The sequence below is a fragment of the Hemibagrus wyckioides genome, linkage group LG17, assembly GCF_019097595.1.
Source record: "Hemibagrus wyckioides isolate EC202008001 linkage group LG17, SWU_Hwy_1.0, whole genome shotgun sequence".
NCBI classification, from domain to species: domain Eukaryota; kingdom Metazoa; phylum Chordata; class Actinopteri; order Siluriformes; family Bagridae; genus Hemibagrus; species Hemibagrus wyckioides.
Genome location: NC_080726.1, coordinates 4,602,817 through 4,621,280, shown reverse-complemented (window position 1 = coordinate 4,621,280; position 18,464 = coordinate 4,602,817). Strand labels below are relative to the sequence as shown.

The following is an 18,464-nucleotide window of genomic DNA, read 5'->3' as shown; positions in this document are numbered from 1 at the left end:
TTTGTTTTTACATATTACTTATTGGTTTATTCAAAAGTAAAATGGATTTTTTCCATTTGTACCATGAGTCAATATTCCATGTTTGGTGTGTGATGTTTGCATTTATAGAAGCTATTGTAGCTACAGTGTAAGATAAATCTACTGCAACTTAGCAAATTAGCATGCTGCAACACATGTTTGTATATAAGCAGCTCTAAAAAATCCCTAGCTTACAAAGGCTAGCTTGGAAACTCTAGATGTAATGTTTTAGCTCTGAAACCTCCATTTTTGTAAATACCTGTGTCTTAAAGTGCTAGAAAGCAAATTAGTCTGAAGAAGATACATAACTCCATGTACATAATGCTAACCTGGAAGCTTCTATTACTCGCTAGTTAAAATAGCTTGTTAGCTCAAATACAGAATACAGCAAAGCAAGAGCATAAGAGTTTTAGCTGTTTGTGTTAGGGGTACATTTCATTCTTAGCTAATGTATTCCTGTCATGTTTACGCCATGTTTGTGCCTCAAAGGTGAACAGGAAGCACACAATGATTTATACCACAGTTATTTATACATCAGTTCTTATTTCTGATTGATCAGATGATTTGATATTGTTGATTGATATTGATTTTCAGTTAATTTTCTAATTATTTTTAGTGGTTTTACTTTAGTGGTAAATTGTACAAGAGTAGCTGCTTTTTCCTGAGATGAAAAAAAAACCCACTTAATCACAGTCTAAATACAATTTTAAAAGACATCTTTCTGAGAGGATCAGGCAGTGGAGAACGTCACTGTGGAGTAAATGACTGACGTCGTAGCCTCCATCGCTTGAGCTGCGCTCTGCTGTCTCGGATGATTCATAGTCAATGCCGCATACACCACCTGCGGAAATAATCCATCACACATGCTCAGGTTTGAACCAAAATGCAGGATTAAATAAATCTAAAATAAAGTACACAAACCTGATCACCTAAAGTTTTCTTTTCTTTTGTGCTGGACCTACACTTAGCTAAACATAACACTTGCATGTTGCATCATATGACTGACATAACCATGCCATAAATGTGTCATCATGTGCCATCATTTTCATGTCCAGTCTTAAACTAGTGCCTTGTATCACTAGTAATTGTCATGATAGAAGCCATAATGTGCACCGTATGCTACATGCTAGTTTGCTAAGTGCTATGTTTGCTTTGGATAGCATGTTTTAGCATGTGTTTTTTTTACCACATAGATTAGCATGTGACATTTTTCTCACACAAATTTCATATACAGTTGTCCCCCGTTTATCGTGGGGGTTACGTTCCAAAACCCACCCGCAATAAACGAAAATCTGCGATACACGGATGCCACCCCCAAATGCTTATTGTTTATTGGTTAAACCGCAAATGACCCTCCCACACTCACAGAAAACATATGAAAGCATATAGCGAGATGAATTTGGGGTGAATTCGTAGAAATATCACATTTATAGTGAGTACTGCATGTACAGTAATGTACTGTACATTATTGTACATTACTGTATAGCAGCGTAGCCTATGCTTATTTTTTTCGGTACAGTAATTAAAGTATTTACAAAACCTATAAGAATACGCAACATTTTACTGTACTAAAGTTCGTTCAGTACAGGCATTAATTGTGATGAGCTCTTCAACACGATACATACAGTATGAGAGAGAGAGAGAGAGAGTACTACCTACCACCCACTAGCAAACCACCTGTTAACTTGTTAGTCAATTTCAACCGGCCCGAGCCGCTATACAAAGTATGCTTCCCTTTCCCCAACTGCACGCATAGCCCGCAGCCTATCACAACCGTGATTGAATGAACGGGGCATTCTAATTGGCCAGACTCGTTCCTCCAGCCGTACTGTATTTTGATTTTCAGCATTTCCGTAACGCTACATGTTCTTTGTTTCTTGTGTAAATACGCTGTACAGTATTTTATATATTATTAACATTTCACTTTATTTTAAGTAATGTTTATATTTTGTAATTAATAATTTTATTTTTATTAATAAATTACCTTATTTCAACATAAAAACAATTCACTATAAGGTTTGCGGATATCGCGCTATTTGGGGAAAATCCGCAAAAAAATTAGTTATGTTCCAAATAAAAATCAGCGATATACCGGGATGCGAACTCAAATGTCTGCTGCTATGGCAATTACGGGTAATCTGACAGATTTGTGTGATTAAAGGTAACAGATATAGTAATTTACAGCAGTATGTCAGACGTTGGATTTTTTTTCTGAAGAATGTACTCATTTTAATCTAAATCTAACCCTAATCTACTAATCAGTATATCACAAATTAATTCTAATCATTAAATGTGATTATTTTAGCTAAATCGAATCTAAAACTATTTTAATCCGTAAATCCAAAGTTAGTTGGATTACTTTACCTATATTCTTCTTATTCTTTCGGCTTCAGGGGTCTCCACAGCGAATCATCTCTCTCCACCTATCCCTATTTTCTGCATCCTCAAAACTTATACCCACTAGCTTCATATCCTCATTTATTCCATCCATATACCTCCTCTCTTTGGCCTTCCTCTTTTCCTCCTGCCTGGCAGCTCCATGTCCAACATTCTCCTACCAATATACTCACTCTCCCTCCTCTGAACATGTCCAAACCATCTTAATCTGGCCTCTCTAACTTTGTCCCCCAAACGTTCAACATGAGCCGTCCCTCTGATGTACTCGTTCCTAATCCTGTCCAACCGTGTCACTCCCAAAGAGAACCTCAACATCTTCAGCTCTGCTACCTCCAGCTCTGACTCCTGTCTCTTCCTCAGTGACACTGCCTCTAAACCATACAGCATGGCTGGTCTCACCACTGTCCTGTATCACCTTCCCCTTGATTCTTGCTGAAATTTTTCTATCACACAGAAGTCCAGACACCTTTCTCCACCCATTCCAACCTGCCTGCACTCGCTTCTTTACCTCTTTCCCACACTCTCCATTACTCTGGACTGTTGACCCCAAGTACTTAAACTCCTGTACCTTCTTCACCTCTTCACCCTGTAATCTTACTGTTCCACTTCCCTCCCTGTTATTCACACACATGTACTCAGTCTTACTACGACTGACTTTCATTCCTCTTCTCTCCAGCGCAAACCTCCACCTCTCCAGGTTTTCCTCCACCTGCTCTCACTAGAGATCACAATGTCATCTGCAAACATCATTGTCCAAGAAGACTCCTGACCTCCTCTGACAACTGGTCCATCACCATAGCAAACAGGAAGAGGCTCAGAGCCGATCCCTGATGCAGTCCCACCTCCACTCCTCCACTCCTGTCTGACCTACAGCACACCTCACCACTGTCCTGCTCCTCTCATACATGTCCTGCACCACTCTGACATACTTCTCTGCTACTCCTGACTTCCTCATACAGTACCACAGCTCTTCTCTGGGCACCCTGTCATACACTTTCTCCAAGTCTACAAACACACAGTGCAACTCTCTCTGACCATCCCTATACTTCTCCATCAACATTCTCAGAGCAAAAATTGAATCTGTTGTGCTCTTTCTGGGCATGAAGCCATTCTGCTGCTCACAAATGTCCACTACCTTCCTTAACCTAGCTTCCACTACTCTTTCCCATAGCTTCATTGTATGGCTCGTCAACTTTATCCTCCTACAGTTGCTGCAACTCTGCATGTCACCCTTATTCTTAAAGATCGACTTTACCTATATTAATCTCACTTATTTTAATCTGTGCTTAAGCAACATAACAGCTATCAGCTATGGCAAAGTTAACCTTATAAATAGAAGAAGTTTGAAATAGTATTACAAAATATAATTATGCATGAAGAGCACCTAGGGCCTGAGGGAAGTGCAGGGGAGGTTGGAGAAGTTCTGCCAGAAAACACTCCATAGTGTTACATAAACCTTGTGAGAAAGGAAGGCAGGTCAACAACGCCTATGTGTATGTCCCTGCCAAACTGCTAGATAGGGCGATAAGCTCTAACCGCATTAGCCTTGAGTACAGGGCCAGCAGGGAACAGCCCGAGCTACAACAGCCAGCAGATTACAAGAATAAGATACGAGTAAGCAAAACAACCGAATGTAGAAATTAGAATTGAACCCATGCAAACATCATGCATGAACAAGTAATATGGGGACGTCACAGAGAGCATTAGTATGTGCAAAGCTAGAGAATATTAAAAAAGGCCCCATGTAACTTAAAAGTCAGGTAGCTCAGTCCATTTGATCAGAAATAGATCAGGTGGCAAATAGTAAATGGCAGTGTTAAGGCCTCATAATAGGATAAATGATAAGTCTTAAATAGAGGAATGGTTAAACTGACAGAAAGGGACAGGAGAGAGGGAGAGAAAGCTACAACATTCATGTCCAAAAAAATAAGGTCATGGTTTCAACCAGGTTTGGGGAAAAAACTAACTGTCAGGTAATCACAATAATCCTCACAATATAAAAATTAATAAACAGAGCATCACTTGAACTAATAAAGTAAACAGCACTGTGTCTAACTAAAGGTCAGTGGTTGGAATGGGACTCTGAGTTCCGACAAAATAGCTATATCCTACACAGTTTATGTATTTATGTATTTGCTTTCCTGAACATAATTTACGTTAAAAATATATTTTGTTAAGCATTGCAAAAATATATTATTATTAATAATGACATCATTTTCAGCTTTTGGACTGTGAATCATATCATTTGGATCAGCCCATTCGACTCGTGAGTCGACTCCTTCTGACTCCCAAGCGTCTCTTTGCCATTTTTTTTTCTAAACCGGAAACAATGTCCATATTGTTTTAAACCATGATTATTCTTGATTGAGATTGTTTCAAGAAATCGTATTTTACCTTCTAATAAATAAAATAACATCAATTACATTTTAAAATAAAAGCTATTCATCTGATCGTTAAATCGTCGATTAAGAAAATCAAACAGCTTAGATGTTGAAAAGAGGTTACCATGGAAACATACTGATTAAGTTGCATGACAAGACCTAAGAGCATCGGATATCTTTAAATAAATAAATTAAAAAAAACAATTAGGCTTTAGTGATTCACTAATGAGTCGATTCGAAGAACCGATTCTTTAGCAAACGACGCATCGCTAAACTTCATGATATTTCAATGTTCTGCTACATGGTAGAGTTTTGTTTATATTTGTAGATGAAGTAAAAGAGATATCTAAAGAAAATGTTTTGGTTGAAACAGACTTCCATGGTTTGTTATGTACATTACATTAGCCTCATAGCTCCAGAGCAAAACTCAACTGTAGAGTAATGAAGGATTCAGATTTCAGATAAGCTGAAAGATTCTTAGAGAGAAGTTGAATAGTAAAAAATACTTACATCAGCATTTGGTTTCACTCGAGCTGTGGCTACAGGAAGGAAGGAAGAAGAAAGAAAGAAAGAAAGAAAGAAAGCTGTTAATAACATGACATGAGACTCTTGGCCTGTTATATGACCATCTTCACACACTGGCAGGATGAGAACATAAGGATAAAGATCTCACAGCTGTTTCGGGAGCGTGGAGGAGGAACAGGAGGTGGAGGCTGGGAGTTAGAGGAGAGACAACATGCCAGAGCCAGAGTCAAAGGAAAACACAGACTGGCTGCAGCACATACCAACAACCTGTAAGAAAGTTTCCTCCCTGTGGATCCTGGCACTGCGGTAAAAACAAGACAAGGATGCAAGTTAAACTTCCTGACATCTCATCTTATTCAGCTGAACTTTGCTTTTGTTTTTGTGTATATATATATATATATATATATACACAAAAACAAAAGCAAAACACAGACATGCAGACTGTTTTTACAAACATTTGTGAAAGAATGGGTCGCTCTCAGGAGCTCAGTGAATTCCAGCGTGGAACTGTGATAGGATGCCACCTGTGCAACAAATCCAGTCGTGAAATTTCCTCGCTCCTAAATATTCCACAGTCAACTGTCAACTGTATTATAAGAACGTGGAAGTGTTTGGGAATGACAGCAACTCAGCCACCAAGTGGTAGGCCACGTAAACTGACGGAGCGGGGTCAGCGGATGCTGAGGCGCATAGTGTGAAGAGGTCGCCAACTTTCTGCAGAGTCAATCGCTACAGACCTCCAAACTTCATGTGGCCTTCAGATTAGCTCAAGAACAGTGCGCAGAGAGCTTCATGGAATGGGTTTCCATGGCCGAGCAGCTGCATCCAAGCCATACATCACCAAGTGCAATGCAAAGCGTCGGATGCAGTGGTGTAAAGCACGCCGTCACTGGACTCTAGAGCAGTGGAGACGCGTTCTCTGGAGTGACGAATCGCGCTTCTCCATCTGGCAATCTGATGGACGAGTCTGGGTTTGGCAGTTGTCAGGAGAACGGTACTTGTCTGACTGCATTGTGCCAAGTGTAAAGTTTGGTGGAGGGGGGATTATGGTGTGGGGTTGTTTTTCAGGAGCTGGACTTGGCCCCTTAGTTCCAGTGAAAGGAACTCTGAATGCTTCAGCATACCAAGACATTTTGGACAATTCCATGCTCCCAACTTTGTGGGAACAGTTTGGAGCTGGCCCCTTCCTCTTCCGACATGACTGTGCACCAGTGCACAAAGCAAGGTCCATAAAGACATGGATGACAGAGTCTGGTGTGGAGGAACTTGACTGGCCTGCACAGAGTCCTGACCTCAACCCGATAGAACACCTTTGGGATGAATTAGAGCGGAGACTGAGAGCCAGGCCTTCTCGTCCAACATCAGTGTGTGACCTCACAAATGCGCTTCTGGAAGAATGGTCAAAAATTCCCATAAACACACTCCTAAACCTTGTGGACAGCCTTCCCAGAAGAGTTGAAGCTGTTATAGCTGCAAAGGGTGGACCTACCCTATGGATTAGGAATGGGATGTCACTTAAGTTCATATGCGAGTCAAGGCAGGTGAGCGAATACTTTTGGCAATATAGTGTAGATAGATAGATAGATAGATAGATAGATAGATAGATAGACAGACAAGTAGATAGATAGATAGATAGATAGATAGATAGATAGATAGATAGATAGATAGATAGATAGATAGATAGATAGATAGATAGATAGATGCAAAAGCTGCTGAGGTGAAATGATCTCTACAGAACAGATCTCTGATACGTACTGAAGAGCTCAGTGCTACCTGCAGTCACATTGATCTTTATGACATGACCCAGGCTGCTGATCGTCTCCCAGTTGATGTTGCACTGGTACGCCCCAGAATCTGACTGGTTGACATTGTGGATGATGAGGAAGAGGCGTGTGATGTTGTCTGAGATTTTGTTCCAAGAAAGTTGGACTCTTTCAGACATGTTGAGGAAAGTGAAATGTCTTTGTCTAATCCCCCATCCTCCTGTCCATTTGTGTTTGCAGTGATGGACGTCACACCACAGAGACACGCTGCCACCTTCGGGTATGTATAGGTTGTTACGTGTGGCCAACACCGTTGTCACACACTCGCTCGCATACACTGAAAGAGAGTGCAGTAACTCAAATGAATACTGTATAGCAGTCATACTTATTCATCATAACACTGCTAAATTATTAAATATTTATGGAAGGAGGCTCCAGTGCTTTGTATCAAACACATGGTGACCTGACTGTCAACTGTTTTATTTAGAAAAAAGTGAGGCTGGTGAGAGAACTTATGTAAAAGAAGAACATTAAATGTCATAAACATGTTCTGTAACATTAAATCTAACTATAAATGGATGAAAAGTTCAATGTTTCGTTTAACTCGAAATTTTCATATCAGAGAAATAACACACAATGGGATGTGCTGTGATTAGAAAATAATCAACTTCACTGTGTTTATTAATAGATTTTCGATGACAGCATGACCTCACGTGTTTTATCTCTTAGTTCATGTCGAGATCTTTCTGACGTTTATTAACAGTACCTTGTGAAATGGTAGTTCCTCATTTTTAAAGAAATAGCCCAGTGAAAATACATGAAACTTACCTTGAAGATGGAAGGAAAAGGCCAGAACGGTAAACAAACATCCACTGAGAAGAATCTTTGGCATCGTGCCTCATGAAAGTGTCTCTGAACATTCCTCAGACGCTTTTAAAAAAACGAATTCGAAGTTTTTCTACCCCGAGGCATTCACTTCACGTTCGTCTTACGCAGCGAGTTCATCCTGCTTTCACTTGTGCTTTGAGTCCACTTCAGGTCCTGACGGTTTCAGTTTCCGCTTCATTGTAATGGAACTTCATAAGGAAGGAAGTCCACACAAATATTTTCCAAAGTGGAAGAGACAGAGATCACACATTTCCTGAGATTAGAGATCATTTAAATCATAAAATGCCTGCAGGCTTCCTGCTCGTGATCTCCTGTTAAAAACAAAAAATATAAAACAGAACTGAATCCATAGCACTGATTTATATTAGGTCGAATATCACACTTTTGGAGTTTATTACTTGACTGAATGAACCTCTGATATTTAGAGTATTTTTATTGTTTTGATATTCACACTGAACTGCAGAAATTCACAGCTTTAGCAAATCTATATTCAAATAGCTTTTACACTGTTTCAGTTTAATAACTCAGTTTTCAGATATATTTCAGTTCATTATCTTTGGTTTTTTTTTTTTTTTTTAGATGTGATGGTCTTCACTTACCCTTGGGTTGACTGGAGGCTTAATTTAAAATGAAACCTGAATGAATGAATGAATGAATTTATTTTTAAACCTATTTATTTCATTTTTTTACTAGTTTATTTTTATTTATGTATTTTGTTGTTGTTGTTTTTGGAGATGGATTAAAGAATCGTTATTTTCATTTTTTTATGAATATCTGAACACTAATATCTAAATCAACATATAAATACCAATATGTAGCTTTTTAATGTAAGATATAAATGCTACAAATTTAATAGTGTTATTAATTATTATTATTATTATTATTATTATTATTATTATTATTATTAATAATAATAATAATAATAACAACAACAACAATATATTTATTATTTATTATTAATAATTTAATTTTTTATCATTATTAATAATTATTATTATTAATTATTAATTAGTTATTAATCTCCATTAATCATTCTGTTGTTTTACATTAAAATAAATGTCTCTGTTTGTCTCTGAACTCTGGTTTGAAATACTGACGCTTCATGTGGTTCATTTGGGCCTTGGACTCATCCTTCTAAACAAAATATATATTAAATATATTATATTAAAAATATATATTTCTGGGTTTTGAGGCTTATTAAAATATAATTTTTGTGAAGTTATTTTGTAAATAAAATTTGGATTAAGACAACAGCTCATATAGATGTTAGTAGTTTATCAAAACAATGTAAGGATATGAATAATATTTTATAGTTTCCATAGTAATAGGTCACTCATGGAGACACACCTCACCGCTCACCTTCATTCATTATATTCACATGAGCACAAGGTGGCGCTAAGGTTCAGCACAATGAACAGCTGGACTAATAGAATTTGGCAAAGATACTTGGATTTGACGTTTTAAAAAAGCCAATAAAAGAAAATCCGCAGAACAAGATTAACCCCGGAAACTAAAATGCACATGTTTTGGTTTCCTGAAAAGTTGTGTGTAAAAGTTTCCCCCGAAGATTTCTTCCTCATGTCATCTCAGGGGTTCCTCACCACCACCATCACCACCACCACCACAATGATGTCACCTCTGGCTTGCTCATTAGGGATTGCATGCATTTTTATATTCCTGTAAAGCTGCTTTGCTGCCATGTTCATTCTTAAAAGAGCTATACAAATAAAATTCAGCTGAATTAGTCAGAAAGTCTGAAAAATCTGAAGTGACCAGTGGAGTGGCTCTTCCCTCAGGATGACAAATCAAACATTCATTCACATGATGTACACTTCCAAGGTTTGGTTACTCACTTGAAACATTCTGGGCTAAACACACACACACACACACACACATACACACACACATACACATGCACACAGGCAAACACATGCTCACATACATGGACAAACACACATAATTAGTCATTATCTTTGCAAGTATGTTTGCTTCCTTGACAAGTTGTTGGCTTAGAGCCGAGATGTTTTCTTGCATGTCAGAGATACAGATTAGTGTCCAGCGAGCACATTCTTTATTTTCCCTCTGCTTCCCTCTGCCTACTGCATGTTTTCTTCCTCAGGGACATTTGCAGGGCCCAAAGCATCAACTTCCTCAGGGTCCCACCTTCCACCCCACTCACACTGATCATAATAATATTATTATTATGGACTGATATATCTGCTTATTTTTTTATGTTGCTTGAAGTATATAATGAGAAATCATTTCTGTCAGGTTCGAAGGCTAGCTAGAGGATTTTTTCGACTCAAGAAAAGCAGGTACTGAACATCAAATAAAGTTAATATCAGTAATCATTTTAGAGCTGCGGCGATGATAACAAGCTGTTCATGTTTGTAGACACTAAGATTTCTAAATGACGTCATTTCCAGTAAGGGAACATAGTGTGCATCGATGCTCTCTGGTTTTTAGCGGTGCATTGTGGGATTTTCTTTTGGGAGAGAATGTTCACTGTGAATTGGAAAGATTTTATGCAATTAAGAAAAGAGAGAGAGAGAGAGAGAGACTGAGTGAGACAGAAAGGGAGGAAGAGAAAGGGGGGGTAAAAGAGAGACAGTGAGAGAAAGACAGAAAGAGACACAGAGCAAGGGGGGGTAGTGAGAGAGAGAGAGAGAGAGAGAGAGAGAGAGGGAGAGAGGAAAATGTAAAAGAGAGACAGTAAGAGAAAGACAGAGAGGGACACAGAGCAAGAGAGAGACAGAGAGAGAGAGAGAATCTCTGACTCTCTGATTAGATCAGCCCCCTGACTAGTGAACCCATGCTCAGTACTAGTGAGCTAGCTAATTAGCAACTAACTTGTATTTCAGTCTGAGCAAACAAATGGACTCCATCCAGATAATATTTGACTTTGTAAATATCATAAGAGAGGAGGAATTGTTCTCTGAATAAACATGCTAGCCTTTTGTTGAATAAACATGCTAGCCTTTTGTTGAATAAACATGCTAGCTGACTTAGCCTACTTGATCAGCCGGCAACTATGGACAGAAAATGAATGGTTTAGAGATGAAATGGTCTTGAGCTGGACATCTGGACCACTGGAGATTTCATTGTTGTTCACAGAAGCAGAAAAGGAGGAGTAGATAAACACGCTAATCAACTTTCTGACCCAAGATGCTACAGAGGTGTAGCTACTACAGAGTGATTTAAAAAAATATGTTTTATGAATGCTAAACTCCAGTTAAGGAAACTCTGGTGTACAGCGATTAGGAAATTGTTGTATTTGACTGTTGCACATCGGTTTCCTCAGTACAGCCTCGCTGTCTGTATTTAACGTCAGCTTTTGGTCATGTGTCATGTGTCCAGGCCGGATAACATGACACTGCTTGTGGATGTGTAACTCTGTGATTCAGCTGAACATGTGGATGTAATTAAGAGCCTTTTCTGTAAGTGTGTCAAACACAGGGTGAGAGTGTTGCATCAGAACCGCTCCGAGAGCCGTCTCACACAGGGACGAGTTAGAGCTGAGAGACAGAAAGGGTTTATAGGGAAGTCAAATGTGCTCCAAAGATCCATTTATTTTTCAAAAGTTTTTATGTTGAGAAACTCAGTGACAAGACTGAGGACATGAGGGACTTTTTTTACGACAGCAAGGGAGAGACTGGAAAATTGATCTCTCTCTCTCTCTCTCTCTCTCTCTCTCTCTCTCTCTCCAACCCCCCTTTTTTCTCTTTCTTTCTTTCTTTCTTTCTTTCTTTTCCTCTCTCTCTCTCTCTTGCTCTCTCTCTCTCTCTCTCTTTCTTTCTTTCTTTCAGAGCAGCACCTCAGCAAGAGAGGGAGAAACTGATCTCTCTCTCTCTCTCTCTCTCTCTCTCTCTCTCTCTCTCCAACCCCCCTATTTCTTTCTTTCTTTCTTTCTTTCTTTCTTTCTTTCTTTCTTTCTCCCCCTTTCTTTCCTCCCTCTCTCTCTCTCTCTCTTTCTTTCTTTCTCCCCCCCTTTCTTTCCTCCCTCTCTCTTTCTCTCTCTCTCTCTCTCTCTCTCTCTCTTTCTTTCTCCCCCCCTTTCTTTCCTCCCTCTCTCTCTCTCTCTCTCTCTCTCTCTCTTTCTTTCTTTCTTTCTCCCCCCCTTTCTTTCCTCCCTCTCTCTCTCACTCTCTCTCTCTCTCTCTCTCTTTTTCTTTCTTTCTTTCTTTCTTTCTTACCCCCACCCCCTCTCTCCTTCCCATTGTTTCCTGCAGTCAGAGCTGATGAGAAGCAGATGTGGAGGACGTCGCTGCTGCACGTATCTCAGGATATGTCTCATTTCCCCAAGAGGGGGAAAAAATAAAAAGAAGTAAAAGCAGAAGCAGACCTTGAGAATTTTACAGAAATCACAACTGCTGAATAGAGAAGTGCTGTGGCTTTTTATTAACTACAAATGCAAAGGTTATGAAGTGGTATAAATTAAGTTAAAGGTGCTTGATCAGCAGAAGTTGATCTCATTTTCTTTGCATGAAGCTATTTGGTTTGAGAGGTTCGGTGTTTTTACTCAAAATATATTATTATTAGTAGTAGTAGTAGGAGGAGGAGAAGGAGGAGTAAAACATTTTTAATAATACATTTTATTATTTTTTTATTAACAGCACAAACAAGGTGGCCCTATTTATTTATTTATTTATTTGTTAGTTTGTTTGTTTGTTTGTTTGTTTGTAGATTACATATAAAAGTGCTACTAATCAGAGTAAATATTTGGCCCATTTTCTGTTACCGTAAAAGTTCATTAAATCTCTCCTAGGTATTCAGTTGAGTGCAAAAGTTTGTATCCCCCAGTGCATTTTAATGAATAATGTACTTCTCATTTACAGTTTCTTCACAAAAAATATGAGAAATATAAGAATTGCATGTTTAATGGTGTTTGTTACAAAATACAGACAAAATATTACATGGGTTCAAGTCCGAGTTAATACTGAGCTCAAAAGTTTACACCCCCTCCCACACCTCCCACCACCACCTATGGATATGCTGTAGAACGGAAGAATCTGTTGAAAATATCAGTTTATTAACTTCTCTTTAGTTATGAAAAAGAGGATAGAATGTATATTAAAATGTTTTGAGAGGTTGTTACCAAGAGTGAAAACTGATCAGAAAGAAAGGAAGAATTTTTTTCTTTACAAATTGCTGGAAATAAACGAGATAAAAGTTCTTAGAAATTCACTTGAATATCATTTACATTGTCTTTTATCACAATGTGAAAAAAATCCCTTATTCTAAACATCTTGCCTTTATTCCAAAGTAACGGTGCGCAAACTTTTACAGTGTTTTACAGTAAATCCAAGTTCACACAAAAGGCACTCTGACCCTGAGGGACACCGAACAACATTAATGTCACTTGGTGTTGGTTTTTATTTCCTTTAGCAGGATTATGGAACATGTTCTGAAACTTTTGCTGCAGTCTGAAAGCTGGTCTCAGAGCACAGGCTGATCCCTGATCATGTTCCTCATTGGGCATGGTGTCAAGCGTGAACACAAGGACTCATTCTTCTCACCAGATCTGGCTCGTATCCTGCCTCAAAGTGGCACAGAAACTGTAAATAAAAATCTTACGGTATTACAGGATAGTAAAAGAAAAGAGATTAGTGTAAGAGAGTTGCCGTATTCATCTTTAGGTGGCTTTGGAAGCCTTGGCACTGCAGCTGGTGACGGAAGAGCTCGGAGTCTGTGTGGGTTGGACAAGCTGTGACATGGTGAGATGAGCTCTATTGTGTTGCTGTGCTGATGTGGCACGAGTTAAGCTCAGAGTTAAGGAACACAATGATGAGTCTATCGCAGCAAACTCAACGCCGAACACGCAGCTTAGGACATTTACATTTACATTCCTGGCGCTTGGCAGACGCCCTTATTCACAGCCATGTACAGAAGGGTTTTCTTTGAAGTCTCTGTCAATGAATACATTAATACTGGTTCACTGATAACACCAGGCCAAAAACTGGGGGGAGGAATGTTTTATAAATACATAAAAGAATGCAAAATAAAAGAAACGGAGAGAGAGAGAGAGAGAGAGAGAGAGAGAGAGAGAGAGAGAGAAAGAAAGAAAGAAGGAAAGAAAGAAAGAAAGAAACAATGATGGAAAGAAAGAAGAAAGAAAGAAGGAAAGAAAGAGAGAGAGAGAAAGAAAGAAAGAGAGAGAGAAAGAAAGAAAGAAATGTAATATAATGTAATGATATTGGCTGTGATTGTATCTTATCTTGTCTTATCAGAGTTTATTGTAATCTCTTGGCAGAGGCAGACATTCTGAAACTAATCCATCATTTCATTAATTTTACAGTACAGTGTTTCTGGGGTGCCAATAATTTCATAGTTGACCTTACAAACTAAAAGCAAAGTGCATGCTGTATGAAAATGTTCATTCAGACTTCGACGACCTGCTGATAGTGCTGCACTGGATCAGTCTTGGCTAATCCTTCATCTCTACTTACAGATAGCGATGCGGCGGCGCTTAAGTCCTTGAGACTGTACAGTGATTTCACCTCCTTATCATTACACTCTGCACAAACTGTTCAACTTCCACTGCTTCAACTTTAACAGCAGTCCAGTCACAGTCAGTGTCATCACGCTCATCGTCTCGGAGCACGCTAAACTATTTATATTCATCCCAATTGATATATTGTTTACAATGGAGTTCTGTCTTATGAGATGTTTTCAATCAGTATAAAGAAATGAATGATGTTCAGGCTGTGAGTCTGATCTAAAACGAGTCTGTTGGCTTTCAGTGTGTTTTAGACGTGTGTTTTTCCCTCTGTTGGAGAACCTTACACTGAATTTTACTGGTAGAAGATCAAATTCGAGCTGCTTTTTAGATGAACAAGCAGTTGGAGCATCTCAGAGAGTAGAAATGGGTTTGATATCAACATTTACTTTGAAGATACAAACATATGTGTGGAATAATATAACTGTTTTTGTTTTTTTTGGACCTTTTCTATGAATATATCACCCCTAGTAGGCTAAAAACAGAAATACTTATAAAACACTACAAAATTCTTCTACAAAGTCCTGAGTGTTTACTTTCATATGAGTTTCATATTAACCACCACTGTGGAGTGGAACATGACAGACACTCAATCATCAACATGGACACATTTTAACTCTTTTTCCTAGAGGCTCAAAAATGGAGTTTGCTCCTGTTTACTGGAGTAACAAATATTTGTATAAAATTAGGTATCTACTTTACCTTCCTAGTAGAATGAACTTCCTGTAACTAAAAGAATAAAACATTTTCTGAGGTAAACTTTGCTTATTTTGCTAAGGTTAACTGTCCAACTAATATGTTTTCTTTGCTAATGTCAGGTTAGATTAGCATTGGCCAGCATACTAGTAGCTAACAAACAGAATTTTAGTTGTTGAAGATCAAATTTGAGCTGCTTTTTAGATGAACAAGCACTTGGAGCATCTCAGAGAGCAGAAATGGGTTTGATATCAACATTTACTTTGAAGATACAAACATTTGTGTGGAAATGTTTGTTTTTTGGAACTTTTCTATGAATACATTTCCTCTAGTCGGCTAGCTTAGAAACAGAAATACTTCTGAAACACTACAGATTCTTAAAGTCCTGAGTGTCTACTTTCATATGAGCTTCATATTAACCACCACTGTGGAGTGGAGACATGACAAAGACATTGAATGCTGAACACTGACACCAGTAAACAAGAGCAAATTCCTGGAAGTTTTTCATTGTCTTGGGAAAAGAGTTTAGCCAGAGGATCACTTACACCCAACTTGTAAAGGAAAGACAGTAACAGCACTAACAGATCCACCATGATGGTCACTCTGAAAGTTGAGATAAGCTTTTGCATGATAAATACAGGACCACCCCTGAAGAGCTGGATGTTGTTCTTGTTAAGATCTAGTCCTGCAGTCATATGCAAATTTCATGCATGCAGACTCAGTGACCTTGTTTATTACATGCTTTATCATTTATTACAGTCTGTCTTCTTTCCCATGAGCGAAAGAAATCCATCCATCAGACTAAATCTGATCATGTACTTCCTTTATCTTGACATTATGATGTTTTGGAGTTTTGCTTGAGGTTACAAATTGCAACTGACTGCATCTACATGGACGTTAATATTCATGAATGATATGCACCCATGTAGTAATCTGTAACAAGGATGTCGGATTAATTCTTCATTAACTCTGATGTTTTGTGGGGTTTTTCTTTTGTTAAACATTTAACCTAGAGCTTAGAGAACTCTTAATGGTAAGATATAATAATTCACCACAAAATAAATAAATAATACTTAATGCTAAGAAATAATTTACCACAAAAATAAATAGAAATAAATAAATAAATTGAGAGAGCATACAAAAAATGCTTTCGATCTGTCCTCGGGTGACAATTCTGACACTAAACCAGTTTGTAATCTCGTCTGATGCGTGCTGAAATATCTTGCAGAACTATTCACAAGTGCGAACAGGACAAAAAAAATATTTCATTGGTTCTCGACGTGCCGCTCTGCTGCATTTGCATTAAAGACGATGATTACACGTGCTTTTATTTCAGACCTTCAAAGCACTTATTATTCCTTTAAGCCGAAACCGTAATTACGTCTGAGTGGTGTGCTTTTTAGAGCTGGATATTTACTGGACATAATACTCTGAACTCTACAGTGTTGAGTGTTAATGAACTCTCTTGACCTCTGCTTAAAGGTGCAGAACGTGGGAAACGTGTAGCACTCTTTTTTCGTTTAGTTTGTCTGAATAGTGTGCAAATTCTGTGGGTTCAACAATCTGATCAGATATAATTCACAGATATACACTATATTGCCAAAAGTATTCGCTCACCTGCCTTGACTCGCATATGAACTTAAGTGACATCCCATTCCTAATCCATAGGGTTCAATATGACGTCGGTCCACCCTTTGCAGCTATAACAGCTTCAACTCTTCTGGGAAGGCTGTCCACAAGGTTTAGGAGTGTGTTTATGGGAATTTTTGACCATTCTTCCAGAAGCGCATTTGTGAGGTCACACACTGATGTTGGACGAGAAGGCCTGGCTCTCAGTCTCCGCTCTAATTCATCCCAAAGGTGTTCTATCGGGTTGAGGTCAGGACTCTGTGCAGGCCAGTCAAGTTCCTCCACACCAGACTCTGTCATCCATGTCTTTATGGACCTTGCTTTGTGCACTGGTGCACAGTCATGTCGGAAGAGGAAGGGGCCAGCTCCAAACTGTTCCCACAAAGTTGGGAGCATGGAATTGTCCAAAATGTCTTGGTATGCTGAAGCATTCAGAGTTCCTTTCACTGGAACTAAGGGGCCAAGCCCAGCTCCTGAAAAACAACCCCACACCATAATCCCCCCTCCACCAAACTTTACACTTGGCACAATGCAGTCAGACAAGTACCGTTCTCCTGGCAACCGCCAAACCCAGACTCGTCCATCAGATTGCCAGATGGAGAAGCGCGATTCGTCACTCCAGAGAACGCGTCTCCACTGCTCTAGAGTCCAGTGGCGGCGTGCTTTACACCACTGCATCCGACGCTTTGCATTGCACTTGGTGATGTATGGCTTGGATGCAGCTGCTCGGCCATGGAAACCCATTCCATGAAGCTCTCTGCGCACTGTTCTTGAGTTAATCTGAAGGCCACATGAAGTTTGGAGGTCTGTAGCGATTGACTCTGCAGAAAGTTGGTGACCTCTTCACACTATGCGCCTCAGCATCCGCTGACCCCGCTCCGTCAGTTTACGTGGCCTACCACTTGGTGGCTGAGTTGCTGTCGTTCCCAAACACTTCCACGTTCTTATAATACAGCTGACAGTTGACTGTGGAATATTTAGGAGCGAGGAAATTTCACGACTGGATTTGTTGCACAGGTGGCATCCTATCACAGTTCCACGCTGGAATTCACTGAGCTCCTGAGAGCGACCCATTCTTTCACAAATGTTTGTAAAAACAGTCTGCATGCCTAGGTGCTTGATTTTATACACCTGTGGCCATGGAAGTGATTGGAACACCTGATTCTGATTATTTGGATGGGTGAGCGAATACTTTTGGCAATATAGTGTATTTTAATGAAAATACTAGAACATTGTAGATTTTTAATTTAGTTGGAATTATCATTATTTCTAAATGTCATGTGAAGGAATTTATCTCTAATACCAATGTGCTGTATTTAATATCTCTCTCTCTGATATACAATAAGACTAAAATTCAGTCTGGTCTGGTTAAATGATGTAGAGACTGGATATGAAATGACTAATGCACGCTTTAATGTCAAATGTCGTTGTTGATCATAACGTTTAGGTGAAAGTCAGTACTTTACTGTCGTGTTTTCACTTCTGTTATGACTTACGAAATTTTCTCATCCCCGATTTCCTGCCTCCATGCTGGTTGTCATCGATTTTTGCAAAAGTCTGACATGCCAATGACCTGAAACTACCTGGAACATGATCAATTTTCCACATATGTTGCACAACCGATGTTAGGAAAACAGTGAAAACCTTGACACTGTAATCACTTTCTTCTAT

At 38.9% G+C, this 18,464-nt stretch overlaps 1 protein-coding gene across 2 annotated transcripts; it reads right to left on the bottom strand.

Annotated features, from left to right (window-relative positions):
* si:dkey-52l18.4 (uncharacterized protein LOC560708 homolog) lies at positions 1-8,146 on the bottom strand. 2 transcript variants are annotated; one of them, XM_058412840.1, is made up of 5 exons: positions 7,913-8,146; positions 7,095-7,421; positions 5,470-5,622; positions 5,307-5,335; positions 1-859 (listed from the first exon to the last, which is right to left on the bottom strand). In XM_058412840.1, the coding sequence occupies exons 1-5, from the start codon at positions 7,974-7,976 to the stop codon at positions 749-751; spliced, it is 684 nt and encodes a 227-aa protein (XP_058268823.1). In that variant the 5' UTR covers positions 7,977-8,146; the 3' UTR covers positions 1-748. The 2 variants fall into 2 exon arrangements, with proteins under 2 accessions (XP_058268823.1, XP_058268821.1); XM_058412838.1 differs by having other exon boundaries at positions 7,077-7,421; positions 7,913-8,144.
* Between the last annotated feature and the right edge of the window lie 10,318 nt (positions 8,147-18,464).